Source organism: Scomber scombrus, chromosome 11 (genome assembly GCF_963691925.1).
Source record: "Scomber scombrus chromosome 11, fScoSco1.1, whole genome shotgun sequence".
In the NCBI taxonomy this organism is placed as follows: Eukaryota; Metazoa; Chordata; class Actinopteri; order Scombriformes; family Scombridae; genus Scomber; species Scomber scombrus.
Window position 1 is genome coordinate 18,457,357 of NC_084980.1, and position 26,802 is coordinate 18,484,158.

At 39.3% G+C, this 26,802-nt stretch overlaps 1 protein-coding gene across 1 annotated transcript; it reads left to right on the forward strand.

The window, feature by feature from the left end:
- The first annotated feature begins 8,205 nt into the window (after positions 1-8,205).
- Positions 8,206-20,221, forward strand: wnt3a (wingless-type MMTV integration site family, member 3A). The gene is made up of 4 exons (XM_062428565.1): positions 8,206-8,318; positions 13,225-13,466; positions 19,388-19,653; positions 19,742-20,221. The coding sequence occupies exons 1-4, from the start codon at positions 8,227-8,229 to the stop codon at positions 20,219-20,221; spliced, it is 1,080 nt and encodes a 359-aa protein (XP_062284549.1). The 5' UTR covers positions 8,206-8,226.
- Positions 20,222-26,802: the final 6,581 nt, after the last annotated feature.

Sequence of the window (26,802 nt, forward strand, 5' to 3'; positions counted from 1 at the left end):
CCATATAGAATAGTATTAGTCAATGCAGTCACAGCTAAAACCTACAAATTTGCTTTTTGCATGATTTCACTTTCAACTAATGCTCAATATAATTTGAGAATTCATACAGGTGAGCACATGAAAGCACAGGAATGCATTTTTTTTAACATTATAAGCTTGTCACTCAATTCTAAAGGGTATTCAAAAGCCTATATGCCCCCAGTAAGGGCCTTGCTTCTTAATAACACCTGGTTTTAAGGAGATCAGCAGGAGGGTTTGTCAGTACATGACAAGAATGGACACTAATCCCAAGCAATACCCACTGGTCCTGCACGTCTCTTGAGTGGGATAATTGATTCCCACACCCTTTTTAAAACACTCTCGCCCCCCTCTTCTTCTTTTTTCTCAGACCAGGCAACCAAGAAAGCAGAGCTTGTTTCATTCTGGTGTCGAGGGAACACGAGCATGTGGACAAAAGTGTGTGGTTTCTTACCCGGGCTCCTATGAGGATTGAACTGAGGGTTGTCATAAGTGTTGTAGGTGGTAGCAGAAATTTGTTTGGTAATAGACACTAATCTCTTTAGGTTGTCAGAAGTATTTCCCTCCCTGCTGTTGGAGATACCACCCCTCTCTGTGTCACTGTTTTCAGCAATTCTCACTCAGAAACTGTGCATGCATAGAAATGAATAAAACATATATCATAGGTGAATATTAAAGTCCCGTCTAAAAACAGCCATATCAGATATCCATGAGAAAGTCACTCTTAAGTAATAGTGTAGCTTCAGCTCCATGTGTGACCAGAATACCCAGTTCAGATTAGAGTGTTAGCCTGCAGTGTTACATTTCTTTGCAATTACAATGAGATTCCTCTGGGCATTGAGGTTAGTGTGTGCACCGACTATTCAAATGAGATGGAATGTGCTGAAGGATGTTGATGGAGTTGGAGGTATTTCCTTGAAAGGGGCAAAAAACATTCAAAACAGTATATGTTTTTGACAAGCGAAGCATCTGCTACCTGTCAACAAAGATCAGATAAATTGGGAGATCTGCAAAGATAATTACAGTAATATAATGCAAGGCAGATTGTATCTCATGCAATATGGTATTGATTCGTTCTTTTTTTAAATTCAGTTTTAGTAAAGAGCCATTCAGATTATATTCCTCCTCCTCCCTCCCCTCAGAGTCTTATGTATTAGCCTTGGTCTGACCTTGTCTTGATATCACATCCCTGGAGAGGAATGTAAATCGTATCCGTCCAATCCCAACCCAGTTACCACCAAACTCCTCATTCTCACCACCCCTACTCCGCTGCAGGGCCACATGATCTTTTCCATGTACCAGACATAATTTGTGGCTTAGGTTTGGAGGCTGACGGTGCGTCTGCGCCACTCTGCTGTTTCAGGCGTCGGGTGCTCCATGTGCAGGAGTTCTCAGGATTCTGGATTCAGGAAAAGTCTGTCTTCAGGGGCTGGGGAGGTAGCTGTTGTTTTTGAAACCCAAGAGCACTGTCAACCTCCTGTGTTGGTTTGATTGCATTGCAGAGAGCAACAAATCAAAATGCAGATTAAAAGAAGTAAAAAATAGCCAGATCTTTTCACAATTTACAACAAGAAACTAACAAAATGAAGACTCTAGACCTCCAAAAAGACATCCACACATCTTAGAGGATTACAAAATTCTTGCTTAATAGTGTTTCCCAGATTTACCTTGTTTGCAGAAAGAAAAACAGTAGCATCAGTTTAAAGAGGGAGCACCTTACAATCAAGAAAACCTTGTAGTGGAACATAATCTCAGTGCTTCATTTATGGCATGTAACCTATGGTCCATGCATATTTTCTAGTGAAGTGTTATGACACACTTGAGCCAAATTGTATGTGAGCATGCTGTGGCTTGTCCATTCTTGAAGGTGTTTAAGTAGGCACATCTAAACTGCTGTTGCTGCAGTGTAACCATGGGAGTGTTGGACAGTGAACAACTGAAGGTAACATGAAAAATCTTGGTTGGTTTTTACTAACGATTCAGTTTGGTGTGATGTTAGAGAAACTTTTTTTTCAAAGGCGTATTGTGGTTAGTTTTTCTAACATTTCCATCCCATTGGCAGCCAACAGCTTTGCTCATTCAAGCATTCGTTACATTTCCTTTCTTGAAAACAATGATATTAATATCTGACAGTAATATCGAACTACTCTCTACTAGGTCTTTTATTGCCAAAGCCACAAGATACTATCCATTCTTTGGTTTCCCAGCAACTTGTGAAACAGCGTGCTTGAATGGTGTTTACAGAATCGCAATTTTCAATTTGCCCTTGAGCAAACACAGCCATTCATCCAGGTTGAGTTCGTTTCACTGGAGAAAGCATCTACAATGACACAACACAGTCTCAACAGTAAGAGTAGTGACACGTTAGCAATCCGAGCCAGGAAAGTACAGGTTGCAACATACGTAGACAGACGATATGGTAGATGTATAGTGAATGGGTCTCGCTCTTGACCAGCAGATGGTGTTGATGGGATGGTATGATCTGCTTTACTTAGCGTTAATGAAACAAGACAGTGTCCAGCTGAGCAGCTGCAGTCGGCACAGTCTTCCCTCTCAGCTGATTGTGACCTGGGATGACCCAGAAGAAAGTGTCATTGTGTGGAAAAGACTAGGGAAGAAGAACAGACTGAAAGAAGGTGGGGAAATTGAGCATCTCTCTCTCTGTCTCGCTCTCAGCACTTGATAGAAAACACTGCACCCTAATATGACAGCAGGGCTGTTCCTGTAATTAAAGCTGTATTGTCTCTTCTTGTTTTCTGGCCTCCAGAGCTTCATCCAGCTTCCTTAATGTGTGACCTCAGCACTAACACAACTATCTAAGTCCCTCTGAGGAAAAACCTTGTGACCAAAGACTCCCACCATAAAATGTTAAAGACTCCAGTTGTAGACAAAATGAGACGTTACATACTACACATGCAGCCAGGCAAGATGATTTCAGGCCTTCAGGTGCACATGTTTGCAGTCCCCAGAAATCAGTTGTAATCTCTTTACTCATAATACAGATGACAAATTAAGGAGTAGTTTGACATTTTGGGAAATATACATGTTTTCTTGCCAAGAGTTAGATACCTATGGACCTGGAGAGTGGAGATGGTTACCTTAGCATAAAGACTGGAATCAGGGGGAAACAGCTAGCATGGGTCCATACAAAATTAACAAAATCCATCTACCAACACCCCTAAAGCTCACTAATTAACAAGTTATATCTTATTTGTTTAATCCATACAAAAACCGAACAACCTGACACTGACGGCAAGACTCCAGGAAGTCACGGAGCCCGGCCAAGAAGTCCATTACTTATCTATTACATAACTTCCCTATGATCACAGTTGTCAGTTTTACACTTTGGTTTTTGTACAGAATGGAAATATTTATAATTACTCATTTGTCACTCGTTGTCACCCATACGTGGCTGGACTACATATTTATGACCCTGCTCAGCTAGCATAGCCTACCATTCAGTGAATGACATGTTATAGGTATGTTATGTGTTCAAAAGCAACAACTCTGACCTAAGAGATTTCCAAGACAGTTTACATTAAGATTGGAAGTCGTCTCCCATGATTTCCCTTATCAGAGTCCTTTTTACACCCTGTATTGCCAATAGGCGAGCTGGGGAGATAGGGACGTCAACGCCTGCGGTAATGCCCATCCTGAAGATAAAGTCAAAGCAGAGGCAGACCCTTTGCTTTGTTTCCCATGTCTGGAGACCAACGGAGGAGTGCAAGGGAAAGTGATGAGTTGTTTCCAGGTGTGAGCTCCTAGGGTGTGTCACAACTTATCGAGGCACAACTCTCCTCCTTTTCCCCATAAAGTTTATAATTCAAACAGAGAATTTAGTCATCATTAGAAGTGCTTGTAGTCATCTTTGCTTTGTCGTTTACATCTGATTTTGTTTTTGATGATCTTCTACAGAAAAAAATTCAACAACACATCACAGACTATTACTATTGTGTAGTAAATTCTATCATTGACTTATGTTGTCACAGTGCTCAGTCTGCATTATTTTAGTTTTCTTAAATGCTTGCTTGAACTAAACAGAATTTTAAAAACCTTATTTTCTTGAGGCAGTTCCTTGTCAAGATAATCCACCACAGGCTGTTACTCAAAACGTCTCAAATATATTTTTAAAAATTGACATTGTTAAACTGTAGAAGTTGAATTCATGCACAAAATAACACACTTGGACTGATTAAGTACTTCTGTTTTACTACTTTATTTCCAGTCTCCTTTTTGGGTCTCGTTTCTTTCTATTTTCTTATCTTATTCTGTTTCTGTTTTGTTTTTCGTTACTATATTTTATTTTATTACATATCTATAATTTATTTTATTTCTGATGGATTATATTTAAGAAATGTTTTTGTGTTTTAAAAAATTGTTCTAATGCTGTTTTTGCTTTATGTAAAGCACTTTGAATGGCCTCTGTTTTCGAAAGGTGCTATGAAAATGAACTTGCCTTGCCTTAACGTTTCACAAAAAAAAAAAAATGGACCACATGTGCTTCCAATTGAGATTTTTTTCTATTCTCAAGTTCAGCTGTGACAATTGACATTAAATAATTCCACTACAATGCTGACATCTAGTGGTGCTGTCACATTTGTACAAACCACTGGTCTTAAATACACATAAACTGTGCATTAATCAAATGTTTTTTGTGTTTATTGCACCTTATTAGAACCCTTGAATGCACAAATGAGCATTAAAAGCTTCATGGCGCATCAGGAAAATATTCACGGAAAACTCAGTGAAGTAATGAAAATGTGATTAGTTCAATATTTGTGTATAGCATGATGTTAGTGTGGCTGTGTTATGTCAAGTGGAGGGAGTCTGACTGAGAGCTATGATGCAGAGCAACGACAAGACTCACTTGTCGGACATGACTTGGTGCTAACAGCATGTTGCTAAATGACATCACCATCACAGTGAGGTCACCATGGGCACACAGATGTGCCATGATGTCCTTCTGTTTGCTCAGTGGGGGGAAATCTGAATGGATGAACTGCAGAGAGGGAGGGAAATTATGTTGGTAAAGTGTGTTCACTGTGACTGAAAATGTGTTGATTTTTATGGTATGAAGGAGTTAAACTTATTTGACACAGTTGTTAAGTACTTTGTTGAACTTTAAGATTATCACCAGTGCTCCAGACATACATTGGCTTCACTGAGCTGAACCGGCATCACATTTTTTTCTCATGCATTTAACACCCTTGCTGACTTGGCTTCAGTGCCAGTGCTGACAGCTACTGGGGAGAGGAAAATGCCCAGTTCATAACTGCTCTGAATTCTCACTTCATGCCTCCATAGTCCAGATTTCCCCCTCCGTAGCTGCCCAAAACCTATTTACTCCTCTGTGAAGCTCTCGTAGTTTCCAGTAAGTTATCAATAGTGGTGGTAGTAGCAGCAATAGTAGTAGTGGTGGCTGTTGTTGTAATAACAGAGATAGTATCAGCAGTAGTTGTTGGTGCAATGCTATAAAAGCAGTTATTGTTTTGTGATGTACAACTTATTTGCCAATTATTCATTTTCCTATTACTATTACAGTTATAATAACTACTACTTCAGTCATAATCCTTTTCATTGCTGGAATGTTGAGTCTAATTTTAATGTTTGTTTATCAAATGTTATTAATAATCACCCTTGTTGTTGTGAACAGTGGTAAAAGACGTGTCCCAGTCAGGTGTTTAAAAAGTAGCAATACCACAAAATAAAAATACAACATTAAAAGAAAAAATCCTGCATTAAAAATAATTACGAACACAAGTCTCAGCAAAATGTACTGAAACTATCAAAAGTAAAACTAATGCAGCAGAATATTCAGGGTTATCATTGTTGATATCATTGTACATTATATAAATGAATTATAATTACTGATGTATTACTGATGTTGTCTACTGTAGGTAATCTACTTTATAATGTGTTATTGTTTAATGTGTAAAATCTGCAATGTAGCTGCAGCTGTCAAAAGGTAGTCACGTAAAAATCATAAATATTTCCCTCTGAAATGTAGAGGAGAATAAGTATAAAGTTGCAGAAAACATTAATATTCAAGTAAAGGTACCAAAAAGTAAAAGTACCAAAAATTGTCCTCAATTAATTTCCAGCACACGGCGTTAAAGTTACATTTCAGTCTCATTTTTTAACTTTAAGCTGTAAGAAGTCTTGGGTCAATCAGGCTTATTGCATCAACTTCCACTAGATGGCACTAACTTCTTTTCTTCACGCTATCTAAAGAGGCTGCTGGATGAATGTTTCTTACCTCCGGGCAAATTATTAACGTTAAGCATATGAACACTTTTTGGAAATTAGACAACAATGGCAGTCCGACTGAATAGATAAACAGTCTATTGTAAGACTGAACGACGAGTTATGCACCTGTGGACGAGTAAACAACAGGAGGAAATGAACAGAAAATGTCAAACACCAATTAATGGCTACATTTAAACGTAATTTGGAGATTAGTCCTTTAAAAAACTTTAAGATGTTGAAATATAAACGTCCTGTATTAATTAACGTTGGCATTAAATATCTCCCAAATAAAATTGTTCGGACAGGGTAAGTAAGTGAACTTAAAAGTCGAATCCAATAAATGCTCAAACAAGATATTTTGATTAAAAATTCGTTTCTATTTAATTTTATAGATTGATGTTAAAAAGCTGCAGTCTCATTTAAACTCATTGAGTGCGAGAACTGTCATGTATTCGTGTTATTAATCTAAAATTAAGATAAAATCTCCTGCTGTGAGTCTTAAACTGCTATATATTTTTTTGAAATAACAGCCATATACAGCATTTTTCTTATGCACTACTTTTTCCTGCTTTTGGACAATTCTATCTTTGTTTCTGTACATTTCATTTGTGATCAGTCCCTCCTTGCAACAAATCTGCTGAAACATCTATTTGGTATAGACAATCATTATTCAGTACTTTCAATAATCACTATTCTAATTATTTAATTACCAACTAAAAACAAAAACCATCACTTGAGTTAAATAGAGAGATTTACTTGTTGTTCCCTCTCTACAACCCTGTTTGTCACTGATGTTGAACAATTACCCTACAGATATATTTTTTTAAATCTTCGGATGAGCATCAGTGCCTGTAAGTGGAGATACCGGTCCACCTCCTATTAGATCAGCCATCAACAGCCACTTGACATTGAGAAAGGGAAACAGACAGTCTGCCTTTTAGAGTCAGTGGTGCGGCCAACTTTATCGGATATTTTCGTTGGAATAAGCAGTCTGGCAGCTTATCGTGCAGGCAGTTATTGGCTCTTCAGGCTGTAAACACAACACGTTTGTAAAAGTGCAGTAGGTAAAAATCTTTGAGGAAAAAAACTATTTTCCCTCCTTAATTAATACTGCAAATATGGCATTTATCTACACCTCAGGAAGCGTCTAATTTATGACGATAAGAGCATTAAAATGCTTTTTTCAATCTATCTAAAACGTCAGATCATATTAAAAGTGTATTAACAGAGTACACGATTTTAGTTTTCTATCACCAATAAATACGACGCGATAGATGTCAATTATTTAAAAAAAATAATCTAATAGCAATTTATCCGTTTAGTTTATTTAATTCGTTGTGAATCCATCAGTAGGCTACACAAGAAAAACGTCTAAACTTTTAATTTTGCATTCATGGCAAACAGCCACAAATAAAGGACTCAAGTAATGGTCTCAAGCAATTCACACATATTTATTTCTGCATTTTAGAAGCTTCAAGCCAGGGAGTGAAATCCGGACAGGTTGTTATAGCTACGCAATCCACAGGGGTTCCGATGTCTATTTAAAACCCGTCAGACCCTCCCTCTCTCCTTTAAACTACATTATATATCACACACACACTGCATGCTAATGCGACCAATTCTCAATGAGCATTAAAACACATCTTAAAATTAGTTCATTCAGGTGTCTGAGTCCAAACTGGCTGACTGGAGAACAGAGAGAGAACATATCATCAGAATTCACCCTTTGGCGATACCTGCTGATTGGGTCCTAAAGAAGCAAGCAGCGCTTAACTTTTAATATTTGGCTCCCGAGTTCTGCCACGAGTAGTCGCGAAAGATAGATTGTCTCTCGATTTTTTTTCTTTTTGTTCCCTTTTTCTGGAGGATAGAAATAAACATCCATCAGTGCAGATTCCGTTTTTGCTCCTCAGTTAAAAATTCGGTGCGCGTAAGAGCGCGCATGAAGGCATTCTGCTGGAGATGTTTTGCGAAACTTTAAGGATGATATACCTTGGATGTTTCCTGTTGCTCTGTGGGCTTACGCATGCCATGGCAAGTTATCCCATCTGGTGGTAAGTTTTATTTTCATTATTATCCCTTGACAAATGGCGACGCGTTTTTAAGACATGCTGAGGAGTTGCTGATAATCCGCTTTGATTTGTTTTAGTTGCAATAAGAAGCGTGCCATTGAAGTGCACTGATGGTTAAACGAAAAAAAGTTGTTCCAGCTTGATTTTGAGACGTTTGACATGAGTGTTCATTATCTAAGATGTAAAGGCTCAATGGCTTGAAAGAAAACACGTGAGTCAATGACGCTTTTGATTATAAAACATGTAACAGGTTTGTAGACAGCAGCACTTACTGACTAAAATTGTGGACGACAAATTATTGTTATGTATATTATTCCCCCTAACAACCTCCTTATTTATAGTATAATAGTATAACCACTGATATTTGACTTGACGCAAAGCAATTTTCATATATTCAGAGTGCAGCAGGTGCAAAGTGTGTGTGCTTGCAAGTGTGTGTGTGTGTGTGTGTGTGTGTGTGTGTGTGTGTGTGTGTGTGTGTGTGCGTGTGTGTGTGTGTGCGTGTGTGTGGGAAAGGGGTCAAAGTGGCACAAATCTTTCCCAGGTTTAGCCTTAATACAAGGGATGCTCATGAGCATACTGATATGTATGTATGGTGTTTAATGATGATGATGGTTTAAGTGATGTTATTAGGGAACACTTTATTTAATCTCCAACATTTCATCAACTATTCCCTCAATTTGATATATTCCCTCAATATGCTGTCATCAGTTCCTCTTCACTTTCCTAATGTACCTAACATCGAAAATATTAAAAATCACATTTCCTGTGAGGACTGCAGCATTTAACATTAATGACACTGACAATAACTGATGCCTTTCTTTCATTCTCTCCCTCTCTCTTTAATCACACAAGAGGCAACACGTCACTGCAGTGTGTACACTAATGACACTGTAAATGAATGGTACAGTAACCTAATTATTTGTTGAGTGACAGGTATTGTTACTGATCAGTTTGTTCACATTTTATTTTGATAAATATAGGCTACTGTCACATACTGTGGAGCAGCTCTTGCCTGATTTAACAATGTTTGTGCTTCAATCATCAGACACACTCATCAATTACAAATATCTTCTTAACACTAAACACATAAATGGTGTCATTTTTTTTAGTAAATCATTCAATATTTGGGCCTGGTTAGATATTGGGTGTACCCTAATCTACTTCCCTTAATGGGTCCCCTGGTGGTAATACTGATGAGAAACTAATTACACGCTCAGCTGGAAGGAAATCCTGATATAACAGTGGGCCCTCTGCACTGAGATATGGAAAAAAACTGGCCCAAATCAACACACTCCTGCTTCTCAGAGTTAGCACATGCAGACACACTGGATGCTTTTCCAAGACGCTTGATGTTCAAAATATATTTTCTAAGAAGTGTGTGTTTTAACCATCATACATGAACATGTTTCACACTTTCTTTTTGGTTGCCAGTGTGTGTTAATGCTGTGTATCTGGCAAACGGAGCAAAGAAAGGCCTTGAATTTCAATCTCCATACAAGCCTTTTTTTCCATTTCTTTCTTGTGGAGCCATTTATGAATGACACAATGGAAGGCAGGTTTCCATTCTGTCATAACAGAAACCCTGCAGCAACTCAAGTACTAAGCAAAAGAGTGGCAAGTAAACATAACGGTAGCAGGTTTGCTGTATCACTCCTACTAATACAAACAATCTTTGACTGCAAAAGTAGCACATGAAGTCACCTTTGAGTCTTGATTCTTTGACGTAATACTGAACTTTTTTTTCTCTTTCTTGTGAGTCTGCTGGTGTTTTTTTTCTTCTTTTTTTGTCCCATGGCAACTCATCCCAAGTCAAATAACGCGGTTTCTTTTGAATCCACACAGTATTACTGCATTGTCTCTCCGTTTGCAAACTGCACGTCAGCTATCTGAGAGCTATCACTTCTATGAAAAGCAACTTGTGATGTTTTGCTGACAGCAGCTGCTGAACTTGGATTTAAGTGGCCATCAGAGCTGCATCGCGCTCACCCTCTGTACCACAGTAGTCTCTGGGGATCTGCACTAAGACAGGTTCATGTCTGTCTCTTCTCAACCTGCCATGACATAGCCTGACTGCACCCGCCGCCTCACCACCACCCCCTTCCCTAGTCCACCCCACCTTAGAAGATAAATACCTGGAGGTGAAAGCTTGCCGCACATTCCTTTTCCCAAACATATTCTCTTGATGTCAAAGTCGGCTCCAAGGCCCCAGGGCCCACGAGTAAAGTGGTAATTCTAAGGTACCCTGCTTGGGCTTGCTGAAATATGCATTAAACCTGTGCTGGATACACTTAGATGAGAGGGGGAAAGTCTGTACTGAGACAAAAAATCGAATGCAATGCATGTTTTGCAAGTATTTATTTGTAACAGTTTTAACAAAAGTGTTCATTTGTAGCAGGGAACAAGCTCAGTTCCTGGGAACATACGTTCTGTTATATTAACCATCAGTTTCTTCAGAGAGCAGCTGAAGCATGGATGGATTTCTCTGTAGGAATTAGAAAGGAATTAAATCAAGAGGCCTCAATACATAAAATACCAGAAGTTATGTGTAAATATGTGTTAGAGCTGCTATCCAACAACACTGTTCTTTATTCAATAGCTCCTTAAAATAATCATAAATCATCCCTGGTAGAACATGCCCTGCCTCCTCTCTTGGGCCATTTCCTAACACAGGAAGAAGTTTTGTGGATTACTCAGCCCCTTTGAGACAGACACATAGAGTGGCATGAGTAGAGCAACCTAAGCACATTGACTCATGATGATTTTATGTGAGATGGTTCAAGAAAATGACCTGGTAGAAATGCATGTAAATAGACCCTCACAGGTGTAGTTCTGATGAGTACTGAGGCTCATTGCTGAAAATGGTATACAAACTTTCAGCCGTAGCATTTCTTCTGTGATGGAAAAACAAGCAGATGAGGTTCAAGACTTGACTGACAAGGGACTATACTTCTAAAAAATGCAAGCCTGCAGCACTTGTTTCCACTTCCCTTCAGTCTCAGTAAACAATTCACAGTGATAAACCATTTTTGCTGTTTCAAACCAAAAATCTGTGCCACTTTGGGATGTGGACTCAGGTTTCTGCTGGGAATGATGTGCTTCAGGGTATATGGACTGACAAGGGCCAAATAGAGGTCAATTTGTAACAGGAGTGCCCATGTTTATTGATGGATATTGCAGACAAACTGCAGATGTAGATCCAAGTGTGATGTCCTCTGAAGTCATTTTCAACTTGTCATTGCTTGCTTACTGCATGTCTCATTTATGATTAACCATAGCGGTCTAGTCTGCTGAAATTAGACAAGAAATTCTGTTAAAAAGCAGTGTGACACATAGCTCTGCCATTTGCTCGAGGGAAATGAAAGCATAGTTCACTTACCAGGTCAGCTGATGACTGAAACACACCTTGACACCTGACAGACAACATTAAAATGTAATCTTGAAACAGAAATTTTAACATGCAATTTATATGTCAGCCTCAACATTTCAATTCATAATTGAGGTATTCAAGGTCAACATGTTTGAAGCCATTAGAGGCCATAAGCCAGGGCTCATTTGGCTTTTATTTTTTTGGGGCTGTGAGGTTTTAAAGAAAACAGCCCAGGGCCAGTGTCAGGAGTTTTGGTAATCGTGTTGTGATCAGTGATTAGTCCTCGAACAACAGTGAACAGGTCAACAGATAGTGAGCTAAACGGAGCAAAGGCTGCACACCTGCTCTGGCTCTGCCTCTGCGCTAGAAGACATGGTAACTGTTACCAAGCCCTATATCACTCAGGGGAGGATCATCAGATTACTGCTGCCAGTGTTCAATCTTTAATAGACAGTTGATGTGAAATGAAGCCTTGTCTGGACTGCCAACTAGCTACTTTGTAGCTACTCTGCAGAGCATTTGCCAAAGATAATAGGAACTCTGCTATTAAATAATTTGGCTCTTTTATGATGGTATCATGTAGTCACAATATTGCTTTTGGTAGGTTTCTCCTGAAGCTTAGATCAAGGTCAGCAGTTCATGTATTTATAGAATAAATAGTATTCATTACAATAATGCTTACAACATTTATTTCATCATGTAATACAGAACATAACACCCAAACCAAGGCCATTAATCACCTTCATATGCACAGTGTATACACACATATATAAGGCTTTCTGTGATGTGGAAATGCTGACAGATAGTGACAAATGGTCATATATGATTGTACTATCAGAACATGTTCAATTACATACAATGCAATGACACAATGGAAATCCCATTTCTATGATTACTAGTTACTAACAGTCCTAATTGAGAGGACAGAGAAAATAAAGACAGAAAGACAGAGAGAAAGCAATAAAGGCAGTGAGACAGAGAGATGTAATCAGTGAACCAAGTTTGCACTTGTTGTATCCCAGAGAACCTTCCTCAAAGGAATAGGGGGGTGGGGGGTGAGTTTCTGTGTTACACTTAATACACTCTCTGAAGTTTCAATGTAGGGTTTGCACTCTTATTAGCCTAAGCTGAAGGCCTGTTAAGTGTGTGGTTAATAACAAGGTGTAGTTTTCCAAGTTGTCAGCTTAGGGTCTATGAAGACCTCTAGATGCATTGTGGACTTTCATCTTAGACAGAAACACTGCTTGCCTCTGTGGTAGCAGGGCTGCAATTTCAATACACACAAAGGCCAGGTGTAGGCAGAGAGGGTAGTTGAAGGGATAAAGGATGTGCAACTAATGGTAGCATCTGATACAGCAAACAAACAGACTCAATCAAACATACACAGACACAAGATTATGCTGGGCCTTTGGAGGGAAATCAGTCTCCCACTTTTAATCAATAGATAAAAACACAAACGCACAGGGAGATAAAATGCCATCTGATGTAAAAACACTGACACTGTGACTTTGTTTGCAGGTCACTAGCAGTGGGCCACCAGTACTCATCACTGGGCACTCAACCTATCCTATGTGGCAGCATCCCAGGTCTGGTGCCCAAACAGTTGCGTTTCTGCCGGAACTACGTGGAAATCATGCCCAGCGTGGCGGAAGGGGTCAAGATTGGCATCCAGGAGTGCCAGCACCAGTTCAGAGGCCGACGCTGGAACTGTACCACAATCAATGACAATCTGGCCATTTTTGGGCCAGTGTTAGATAAAGGTAATGCAAACATGCTTTGGTTTTTTATACCAGTATATTGTTTTAATTATTTGTCACAGTTATTTAATGCAGAAAACTTGTGAATGTACCACAGGCCCTTAGCCAGTTAGGCAATTTTCTTCTTGTTTAACCCCCGCAAAATTCCTGGTTTTTGGATTAGTCATCGTCCCCGTAATTTATTTGACTCAGTCGTAACAAACATTAGTCAAAGATATCACCTAACTTTATCTCAAACATTTCATAGCTTTTTAAAAGGTCAAACAAAATTGTCTTGCCCAAAAATGAGCCAGAGTTCAATTATTAAAGTAAGAACAAGTCAAACGTTTACATTACCAGCATTACAAACATGAGAACAACACATACATTATACAGAAAAGCTAAAATATCAGGCCTAGCTTTATCAGGTAAGACCCAGTATAATTTATCCCTTTCAGTCATAATTCAAACTTGTCACCACAGGTGAGGGCTAGAATGTAGAGGGAATGGTAAATTGGGAACTTTTCCTTCGACTCAGCCCTTTCTTTACCCCAAGAATCCGTCACAATGTCTGCTGCTGCTTTGATCTGCCTTTCAACCTCACACTCCATCTTTCCTCAAGACCCCAAGATACTTGAACTCCATCACTTGGGGCAGCAACTCACTCCCAACCTTAAAAGTTACTGTAGCTGTCAAATAAATGTTTGAGTTAAGAAGTATATTACCTCACGAAATGTAGTGAAATACAAAGTATCATAAAATTCAAAGTATAAGCACATTGAGTGTCCTACAGTACTTTAGTAAGTGTACTATTTACTGTTAGCTATAATGACACTGTGTGACCCCGCTGGCCTCAAATTATGTCCCTGCTGCTTAAGATTTCTCCTGCAGTGAGTGTATAACTGTCTCCACATCCATCCGATTGCATCCGATTATCATGAAACAAATTCAAACGACCTGAAAAAAGATCACTGGGAAAAAAATGAAAGTGACTTATTTCTATGCTGATTAAGTCTTCTATTCTAAATCCTCTATGTCTTGTATTTGCATTAGAAAAGCTGCACTCCCTGCGTGCATCATTAATTATGCTCATTCAAATCCTTGTTTAAATAGATTTTAGACTGCACAAGCTCTACGCAGCCTGTATACATGAAATAATGTACACCGTTAAGTAGAGTGAGTTCTGTCTTGTTGGAGTTTTCTTTAGGAGGGAATACCCTGTGATTGTTCTGCCGTATGTTCCTCTGAAGTGCTTTACACAAGACTTTAAACTATGGGGTTATGGAGTTCTACGAAACACATTACTCCCAGTAGATTCTGTGATGATGCATTACAACCTGTAGACGTGTGTCATTTCTGGTGTAATCAGGGGCTCAGGCTGCAGAAATCCCCCATGTGCAATACACATCATGACCAAAAAAAATCATTAATCAATCTATGTTTTGACTGTATTTTAAGTCTACCATCAGCACGTACTGTATTTTGTTTAACATGGACATAATCTAAACACATGAATATAATTGGACAAATATAGCAGCCTGGATTTATGGATTTAATCTTAATGGCTTCACTTAGAGAAGAAGATGCTTTTTTTTATAATATGATGCTTTTTTCTGCTTTTCCTCTTCTGTATGAGTCTGACATTAGTTAACGGCTTCAAATTTAAAAATGAGCACAGAACATTAGGGGTTGAGGGTCGGGGATCTATACTTGTCACCTAATTTAAGAAGATTGATGTAAATTGGGGGGTTGGAGGTTAGTTAGGGCAATTGCTTTTAATAAACTCTTGAGCCAGTTGATAGAGGAAGCTTGAGCTCAAGTAGGTGGCTAACGATAGGGGTTCTCAATCCGAATCCTATTGTGGTGCAAAATGCCACCACATCTCTCCTAGTGCCTCCCCTCCCAGGCCTAAATTGCAGGGGTACTGACTGGAAAGAGGAGGCAGCTACTGGGCTTTAGTAAATCATTTTGATTGGATTAAGGTCACTGAGGCCCTTAATAATGTGAGAGGTCAAAGTGGCTGGATTAAGTGCCTTTGTCAGAGGCCAAGGAGAGTGACTCAGGGGCTCACAGGCCTTTGATAGGGCTTAGTAGGAGAGGGCTTCCATTTCATTGGATTTGATTGATGCTGGTGTTTGTCTGTGCAACTGGGCCTTTGTCCTCACTGGTGTCTGTTTGTCTGCAATTCAGACTGTAGTGTGTCGGTTTCCTCCTGCCTTTTTTGGGGCAAAGCTGAAAGGAAGAGTGTAGGCGCCTTTATAGGCCTCAAGAGGCTTAGTTCCTATCAGTTGGCCCTTAATGCCCATGTACTCCTCACCTTTGCTGTGGATGCTAGAAGTTTGTTTTACTACGGTGGATTAAGCATAATACTAGAAGAATGAAAAACTTGCACCTTTATGGAGATAGGTCAATTTTGTGTACTAAGTCAAGATAAAATAAACACTGAAAGGGAAATATTTTAAAGTTACTTTTCTGCTTTATTCACTGACACAAGCTGTCAAATATGACTACACACATTAAAAACATCTATCTTAAGTACACACTGTCACGCATACACAATCTTATGTACACGTACCGAAAGATAAAACAGTTGAAAAATAATTTCTGCCTTTAAAATTGACATGTTCTTCTCTCTCCCTTACACATTTGGTCTCATCCTCTCACCATGTTTCTCTCTCTCCACACCCTAAATCACGAGCCCTACCTCTAGGCAAATGTCTGCGTCAGCACTCATTAATTTACATTAAGTAAAGTGTCAAAACATGCACTGCTGGAATCTGCCTGTGATGAAAGGTAATAGAAAGCTGCGCAGGTGTTCTGAGGCCGCAGAGCCGATCCCAGAGCTGTTTCGGCATTCTTGGTATTTACTGAACACTTACCCACTATATGGGTATAATCAGCCCTTCAGTTTATGAGTCATATGATAGAATCAGTGGGGGCAACTTTGCTGCAAAAAGTGGACAGTCACAATTTCACAGGTGTTACCATCCATACAGGTTTAGACATGCACCGTCACTATCCTACTTCAAACCATTAAATTAAAATGTGGTTTATAGGAAACTCCTATTATGTAATATGTAAAGTATGTGGAAAGGATTGCAAGGTTTCATCCTGCTGTAAATCAGACTTATCTAACCTTCATTCTTTGTAGGTACTTCTGCCCTACCCTAATTCTGTGCACCAGGTAATCCAACTAATAAATTAACCTAAATCACTCAGTCCCATATAAAAATAACTGGGAAAGGTCAGGGGATGTGGGTTACGACCTATGACCTGAGGATGAGAAAGTGTAACTATTTAGGATGAGCTAAGAGGTCTCTGCTTTTCATGAGACGTATGTCTCTCCATGCTGGGGGAGGGAAGCTAGCACACCAGTATATCATTAACTCTGGGCAAGAAAGAAAGAAGGGGTGTGGTAAATGGAGTTGATGGGGGGACCTTAGCCCCACTCCCTGCTGGGCACTGCTCAGAGCACAATATCTTCGCAACCATGAGATTAAGCAGGAGAAAAAGTGCTTTTCCCCATTCACACGCCCTTTAGATTGTTTTATTAAACCATTTGAATAGGGATTTCCCCGTCTGCCGACAAGCGGGGTCCAGCCAATGCATAGTTCTCTGTTGCTATGACTTAACTTGGTCCCCACTAATCACTGGCCAGGGCAAATTTCATATAAAATATCTGGGCCCATTGTGGGACTAACACAGCGTGACAGTGGAAGCACAATAGGGGATTCAACCCCCCAGCAGGTTGTAGGGACCACTTGGCCTGCCAGGGTCTGGCAAAGTTTGGTGGAGAAGCATTGTCAGAGGAAAAGTGTCCTGAAATACCATAAACTGGTGTTAAAACCAAGAAACACAGTGGAACTAATGTAAGAGCTGGTGTTTTCAGGTGAAATGAATGCTGCTATAGGTGTATTTAGTAGCAAATGTTGACACCATGTTGTACAAAACACCAAGTAACATATGTAATATCAGTAGTAGTTTTATGAAGTTTATGAAAGTATAGCTGTAAATGGCTCAGTCACACACCAAATTAAACTTTATTGGTACCAGGTTTACAGTGTGAGGTGAATGCATAGACTCACATTGTCCTTATAAACCATCTGCGTTCTGCATCTTGTTACAATGTTTTCTTTTTGCTTTCAGAACCTCAAAACTAAAATATTTCAGCTTAAATAGTGAAGGTTTCTGGATGCAGTAACCCTGTTCTTGTAACAAAACAATAAAATTAAAACATTTTACCCAATTTTTAAAAAATGTTTAAATAATCCCCCCCCCCCCCCCCCAGGTTGCCCCCCCCATACCAACATGTCAGCACATATTTAGTTTGCTCTCAGTTCTACTCCTTTGCTCATTTTATATCAAGATAATCCTCTTTTCCTCTTCCATTTTCATCCCTCCACTCCTTTATGTTCTGCAGCATCATTGCCAGTCATCCTTTATGTTGCAATTTTCCAGAGTTGTTCCCCAGGGTTCCGTTTTGGGTTGTTCTTATTTTTCATAAACAATCATAGTCAGTGATGCAAGTGAATGAACATCTAGAAAAAAAAGAAATTACAGAACACCTTAAATTGAACTAATTTGATTTTTTTTTTAAACAGGAAGTATATACAGTACATTGACAGTTTTAGATCATGGATGATGATTGTAAATAATTACAATGTCTTACAGTAAATCTTAAAGTCTTCAGTTACTTTGATAGCAATGAAAAATGATCAATGATGTTCACACTGTTAGATGGAGTAAGAGGGGCTTGAGTAAGGACAGATTGAATGTTGGTAACCTTGTGTGCATACAGTAGTAGTGTGAAGTGGGTGGTGGAGGATGACAGTAGACCTTTTCTCTTGCATCATTGTTTCTAATGCCCTTTAGTCCTCAAACTGGTTGGAACCTGCTATAAGGGAGGAGCTCCCTACTCCCTCTAGCTTTATACTCCTCCCTGCTTTCTTTTCTTTCTTTTTCTCTGTCCTTCTTGTTCTTTAGACAGAAACATGCACATGCACTGCCTCTTTCTTTCTTGAATACACACAAATATGCACACATTGATTGAATTAATTTGATTTTGCCCCCCTGGTTATCTCTTTAGTCTCTTTCACCTTGATCATTTCATGCTTCCATTTACTTGCTCTGTCTTTCTCTCTGTCTTTTATTGTGTGTGAAATATGCAGGACCATGCAAGTAGCTACCTATATTTAAGGCAACCTCATTGTAATAATGAATCCTGGCAAAGCGAGGAATAATGAAGCTATGAATGTCCTTAGTTGTAACTTTTATTACAATTAAGTGTCACCTGGGATATCTGGACAGTCCCATCACACCCATCTGTGTGTTGTGTCTATGATTTGTCCCAGCGGTGTGAGGCCATTTCCAAACCTTTCAAAAGCTTAATTGAGTCTCTTAATTATAGGCCTGTCAGGACCGTCTCTTCCTCTCATCTCTTTGGAAGATCCTGATCCCTCTGAGTCATCAGTTAACTATGTCAGACAGAGACAAAGGCCTTGCTGGCCTTATTCAGAGACAGGACGATTGATGTCTGGGCTGGATGAATCCACACACTGGTACACCTTGGTGTATATGACCTAAACACATGCAGCTAACAATAGTCGGCTATGTAAATGTAACCACTTAACCACTATATTTGAAGTTGTCTTATTAGATTGGGTTGAAAAATATTTGCCACTGCAATTATGCAAGACTGAACATATGTTATCCAAATAAAAGGTAGTGACCTACATTCTTTTGCAATAAGCACATATATTCCACATCATAGTATATTGCAACCTTACTATTTAATACAGAAAGTAATCATTAGCACGAGTAATATCATTACTCATGTGACAATCCATGATTATTTATTTCTGCAGAGGTGTTTCTCTGCAGGACATTGTCTTCGAGTATTTTTCCTCCGCTCTATGTCTCACAATTATCTGTAATTCTTTTTCCAGCCACTCGAGAGTCAGCATTTGTTCATGCTATTGCCTCAGCTGGAGTGGCGTTTGCGGTGACCCGTGCTTGTGCCGAGGGTTCAGCCACCATCTGTGGATGTGACACACGCCATAAGGGCCCCCCTGCTGAGGGATGGAAGTGGGGTGGCTGCAGTGAGGATGTGGAGTTTGGGAGCATGGTGTCCCGGGAGTTTGCTGATGCGAGGGAGAATCGTCCTGATGCACGCTCAGCCATGAACCGCCATAACAATGAGGCAGGCAGAATGGTGAGATTTTAAAAAGCGCTTTGTGCATTTTGTGTCATAGCAGTTCTTCTTCTTTTAGGTGTTTGATTAACCCTTTTTTTCCCCTTAGTCCCTCAACGACAACATGTTCCTGAAGTGTAAGTGCCATGGGCTCTCGGGCAGCTGTGAGGTCAAGACATGCTGGTGGTCTCAGCCTGACTTCCGAGTTATCGGTGACTACATGAAGGATAAGTATGACAGCGCATCTGAGATGGTGGTGGAGAAACATAAGGAATCCCGTGGATGGGTTGAGACCCTGAGACCCAAGTACAACTACTTCAAACCCCCCACAGAGCGAGACCTGGTTTATTATGAAAGCTCACCCAATTTCTGTGACCCTAATCCTGAGACCGGCTCCTTTGGCACCCGTGATCGCATCTGCAACCTGACATCCCATGGCATTGATGGGTGTGACCTCCTCTGTTGTGGCAGAGGCCACAACACCCGGACTGAGAAGAGGAAAGAGAAGTGCCACTGTATTTTCCACTGGTGCTGCTATGTCAGCTGTCAGGAGTGTGTGAGAGTCTACGACGTGCACACCTGCAAATAACAACACTGGGTTCTGGTGTTTTTTCACCAAAATTTAAAGACCAGTAGGCATATGAACAAATACAAGAATGAAACTTCAAGACATGAGACTGTGAACTTGTCTGATCTGTCCATTGACTCCAGTGACAGACACAACAGCCTTGTATTTTGTGCTGTGATGCTAAAAAGAGCAAGTCTCTGCCTTAATGAACTGGACAGTTGAGTAGATGTTGACATCAGAAACATCACCCATATGAACCGTGAAAGTGGGGATGAGGACAACAAAGTTGATGTCTATAGTAATGACGAAAGAGTTTTCATATACTGACACTGGAAAGGAGAACTGTTGGCTAATCGACACTCACCATATTGGTGATTTTTTTCTGTCTTCCAAGTAGTTACTTTTGTTGAGAATAGTACAGCACTGCCCATGCTTTCAAGTCAATGGGGCAAACAATGAAAATGTCACATTTTCTTTTGTGTTTAATAACTTATTACATCACAAATTTGTTTTGCCACAAAAAGTGACAACATTTATGAGAAATTTACAGAAACAGACGCTCAACAGCATGCATTCTCCTCCTCAACATTATTAGTATGTATGTGTATATCTGAAAACTAACATTATCATAGTGTGAATGAGTATTTGTTTAATAGTGTTAATATGTTACTGATGTTTGGGTAAGAATGCACTTGCACCTGAGTGAATGTAGTTATTACGCTGTAATGTGTTTACATATTCTCAAAATTCTTAAGCTAACATGTTAATATCTGCTTTAAACAACTAATTTTATCTGAGAGTATACATGAGCCACATCCACCGAACATCTGCCAAACAAGAATATACACAGTCTGCACATCTCCTGAAACACCTGAAAACACTGGAAATGTTTTGTTAAGAGTGACAACGCTTTGAACAACACAGAAAGGTACAACCAAAGACACGAAAAAGAAAACCCAATCTAAGTCTGCGGTGGTCAAAGAGCTGCCAATGAATCTTAAAGGTCAGCACTTGTGTCCCGTTGAGAAATATGAAGCATGTTCTCCTTATTTTTATCAGTATTAGCAATGTGTCATGTGACTGGGTGTGGGGAAAACTGTTATTTATAAAAGGGATATTCCCACTATCTTTGTTTCTTTTATACACATATATTATTCTTTTATTTCGATATTTGACCAAGTAAAAGTAAATTCTGTATTCCCAGGGGGAAAAAAATACAAAAGGCAAACAAACCGCAAACTAAGCTGTATCGTATAAGCTCTGTGTAATGCAGAATAATTTGCAGTTGTAGTAAAATGATGACCAAAACCTGTGCATGTGATGATTCTCAGCTGTGGCTTCTTGTTCCCCAAAACTAAACAACAAGCAGCATCACTGAAACTATCAATACTTCCCTTACTTTAATGCTGCTAAGTAAAGATAATATGTGTCTGTGTGTGTCCTTAAATACATTATGTCTTTGTCTATCTGTGTGATATGTATATTCTTTGCATGTATTGATTCTTTCTGTGAAAGAAATCTATTATATATATATATAGTTTGGAGGAAAAAAATGTGAAGTTTTGACTAATTCTTGCATACAGTAATTTCCATTTTAACCAAATAGACCAAAATAGAGTTTGATGTTATTTTAGTTGCCTTGTAGTCATGCTAAACATCAGGGCAAAAAATTCACGTTGCTCTCCCTTAATTCAAGAAGATGAGAAACAACTGGTATTTATTTATTTGGAAAGTGAAAAACTACTGAAAGCTGAAACACAATGTTGTAAAAAAGTAACAAATCTGTAAAGTCACTGATGAATTATTGTTTACAGCCAATGTAATGCTACATCTCAGGCTTGTATAGTTCTCAGATTTTAATTGAAATCACCCACCCATGATTACTTTTCATCATGACTGAAAATATTAATGAGTGGTCATAACCAGTTTCACATTTTAAGTCATCTTTAATAAAGTACACAGCAACAATTATCAGTACAAGATCTGTTATCTTGTATTCATTACCATACACTTTATATGTCATTGATTGCTTGTGTGGACAATTTTCTTATGTTCTAATTTTTTCTTTAAATCCAAAGTTTTGTACAGACTAGTTTTTTTTTGGTTGTCTTTTTTTGTGTTTCTATGGATTTCAAAAAATTGATGTTTTTTATAATTATTTATTTTATGCTATGTACATATTAGTAAGTAAAAATATATATTTGCAGAAACACGTTTTTGTTTTTTTAAACAGTGTTGTGACTTGTAACACTGTAGCCTTTTTACCTCATCTCTGTTTTTTCACTGACTGCACACAGGTATCGTTTGTCCTGCTGCCTGTAGTAGATTTCTTAATGTTAACTCTGTAACACCAAATAAAACAACATAAACTACCAAACTGTTGGTCGATTATGTACAACTGAATTCACATGTGAAAGTTTTGAAACTTTTTTGAGTCGTGAATGCCAAGACACAGGTACAACCGAGGATGCATCACTGACAGAATGAGTGCGCCCACTGTCCAGGAACCTCTGAGCATGGAGGTTTAAGCCTAGGATGATCTGAGGGACCTCAACACAGAAGCCAATAGCCAATAGCCAATCTAAAATGTGTGCTGAAGTGCAGCACTTCGATCTGAGATGATAAGATAGTACAATATGAAATAAGTTATCCTGGGTCTTCAGCCAGCAGAGGCCTTGGGGGGAGAAAAAAAAAAGGGGGGGGGGGGGGGGGGGGTTGTATGTCCAAAGATGTTTTCACTGCAAATAATTTTAATGTTCTACGGTACTGAGATGCTTTGAAAACTTAGAGGTACATTAAACATTTTTTCTGGGTAGAGTTTGCATTAATACTGATGCAGATTTCAGATTGAACTGCAGAGTGATATTAGTGTGATTATCCTACCCTCTGACCCTTTGCGTCATTAATTTGAGTTTGATTTTTTTTCACCATCTCATTCCACTGATGTCCTCTCACATTACAAATATTTTCTTGCCTTATATTTCATTGATGAAGGATGTTGACATAAGGGACATGTTGCAATTATGTCCAGAAAAACAGGTGGCAGACATAATATACATGAACATTTTGTCTGCTGTTTTTGGAATATGGTGAATGTAGATTGAAATTTTAAATAATTAAACATGTGAATCAAGTAAAATCAGTAAATCCTCATTGTCTTGTTGGACATGAAAAAATTAAGTTTGAGCAAGCTACAGTTTGCATTGCATTTCCCCTTAAATGTTGTGTTACTAAAAGTCAAATAAATGCTGAACCCTTCTCAGTGACAATCTTTACATGTAGGTAACATTATAGTCGGCACAGAGGAGAGCCGAACCGCGTTGTTTCCATATTAATTACCTGAGGGCCACTGAATGTCTGCAAATGTCACAGAGACGTTATTGCTGCCTACGTCAAATAATACCGACGCCTTACATTAAAAAATGTTTCCAATGCACACAATGGAAAATCTAATCATAGTCACACACTTTGGAAATAGGCTAGCTGTCATTCATGAACACTGATATATTAAGAGCATAATGCCCAAACATGAGCTGTGGATTTGTCATTGGAAGAAAGAAGCTGGACTAATAATTTGAATCCTTTGAGAGACTACAGAAGCCAGCTGTGCTTTTTTGAGAATCAAAAATAGAAAAGAAAAATCTTAGTGATGAAAGTTTAGAAATAGATGGAGCTTTGCTGAAGAGAAAGACCTGATCTCAAGATAGATTAGGGGTTTGATGTGAATAGAGCCCACCAGTGCTCCGGCTCAGCCTCTGGACCCCTAATAGTCTTTGAGCCCTGCAACAATGTCACCACCAGAGGCCAGGTCTCACTGCTATCTAACCCCATTATCACACAGAAAGATTGATACACACCCCCTCTGGAGTGGAAGCACCACAAAAAGTGATACCCTTCCGTTCTCATTCATATGGATTCATTTGTCTGCCCACCCCCACATCAAACTATATTTTAAGCCGTCTTTCACAGTTTGTCCTAGAGTAGAGTAAAGTAGAACATGGCAGAACTTATTTTCCCAGACGTTCATAAAAATGCTATTGCATTTAAACCCTGCCTCATGATGGGAAATGAATAAAGACTTGCTGGAAACTCTGTTGTGCATGAACTCCTGGGAGCCAGCCAGGCTCAGGTTTGGTTTAGTGACTAGGAGGCTGTCAGCAGCTCATTCCACACCTCGACCTTTGACACTTTTCACACCATCTGAATGAGAGAAAACAAGTACAAAACATGAAACAGATCACAGGATGGACAGAAACTCCGGCCCTGCAGCAACGCTGTCTTTTTGCTGAAGGAAATGGGCCCTTCCCTTCAGCCAGACCCACCTAGCAGCTTTGTCACCCAAGTGAGATGAACATTGTTAGCAGATAGTTGCAAGAGGAGGCTAGGGTGGCTGCAGTGGGAGAGATGGCATCCTGACTGTGAGAACTTCGACGCGACCAGACTGCAAGTGGCACAACCCAATAACCATATAAATGGGAGACAATGGGCCTAATTGCAATCAGTGTCCTTTCTATTTTATGTCCTGTTTTTGCCAAAGAGAGGAGGAACCTGAGTTTCACCCTGACATTCACAAGAGACAACTGCATGCATTTCAATAAAGCCATGTTGTTGTGGCGAAGCGACATATACACAGCGGAGTGGTGCAAAGGCCCACACTCAAATGACATGATGCAAATACTCCCACAGAAGTCACACTTTTTGTTACTGGCGGCTTCTGTTTCACTGTTCTCAAGGCTGTTTGATGTTTAAACAGTTGAAAATGAAAATCTCTTCCAACCTGCAAGCTTGGCACATGATGCCTTCAACTGATGTTTTATTTTCTTGTAAAAGTTTAATATGCTACGAGACGATGTGTCAGAGGGACTCAGCTGCTCTGTTGCTCAACTTTTCTGTGTGAAATGTCTTTGAGGAAAGACTGCAGCTTTAAAGAATGCGACTCTCACATCGCTTCTTGTGCAGGTCATGAACACCAAAGGTGACGGACCAAAACTGAACTACAGAGGGGAGTGCATGTGTGTGGGTATTCTATTATGTAAGTGACTTTGAAGCCGGTCTTTTGATGTCTGTGTGTTCGTCTGTCTGAAACCAGATCACTCTTTTGGACTCAGTTCATCTCTTAAACAACACAGAGGACCATCTAGATCTGAAGATGACTGAAAGTAAACCTATTTGTGTTGCACCTGCACAGCCTAATTTGAAAACCTGATGCGCATGATTTTTTGCTTGTGAATCCAAAATTAAAATGCTAGAAGCTCACCCCCTATCAGAATATTAAAATGACATTATTTTGCCTGGTAAGCTTTGTATTTATATGGCCTGTACGTGATAGTGTTTCTCACTTCTGTTTTCTGAATAAATAGATTGTGAGCAGCACTCACACCTTTATCTAACACTTCAGCCACTAAATTCTAACTAAAGATTCCCCCATGTGTTGTTTATCACACAATACTCACTTTTTTGCCACTTTTGGAAAAACGCAGACACAGTAGACAGACAAAATAATCAAACTTCTATAGATAACTCTTCCCACTCAAAGATAAACCTTCATCTCCTTACATTAATGGCCATGTTGAAGCATTTTCACATCTGTAGCAATCATGGCGGCATATTTTCTCTTTTACAGCCAAAGAGGGGGAACGTGCGAAGTATGTCACCTGCCTTCAATGAGGAATGATGGGTTATCAGCAAGATTTCTAAAGAGGACAGCCATCATCAGAAGAGATGTGACACCTGTAAAGCAGCCTTATCCCTTTTGAAGTGCCTGTTTGTATTGTTGAAGCGAACAAAGGAATTTTGCCACCTCTGTACTTACAAGAGAACATTAGTCATGGAGATAAAAGGGGGGCAGGGGGGGGTGATATGGGAGACATACTAATGCAGTCTGCATGTGTGTGTTTGCACATGCTTGTGTGGTGTGTGCCCTTGATTTCTAAACTTACTGCGCAGTACATGGTAGTGTTTCAGAGGAGCCTCCTGTGTTCAGGTATGCTGCTGTAAGATGTGGTGTGGTCATGCTGGAGGTGGGTTTGCCAAGCCTGAAGGTTGACAAGGGGTCATTCACATCAATGTGGTCTGGAGGTTGTAGTGGGGAGAAGGAGGCAAACATGATCACTCATTAGTCACCTTTTCACCTCTGTCTAGCTCAAAGCCATTCAGCAGGTAGGATGAGCATGAAGCAGTTTCATTCAGCTTGACCAACATTCATTTAGCTCTTTCTGTCTTGCAGGTGGGATAGTCAGGATCAAGATTCAGTATTCATAATCTACCCATAATATCCAGGAAAAGTAGAGATTTTGTAGCCACTGTATTCAACAATTAATCCTAATGTTCTTCTTTGTTGTCATTAGTAAATATACAATTATAGTGTTATTATAGCTTTATAAGTGAGGGCACATTTATTGCATTGTTGGTGAATATGTTAATATGTACTTAAATACTTGCTGTAGGTTGGCAAAAATAATTTTAATTTCATGTTAACACTCAATAGTTTTTGTCAGTCTTTCAAATTATTTTGACCTTGTAAAAAGCAACGTCTGTTTTCTGCTCTGTGTTGTGATTCTGCACGTGTGTTTTGAGGTCACATAGTATTAGTTACACATTGT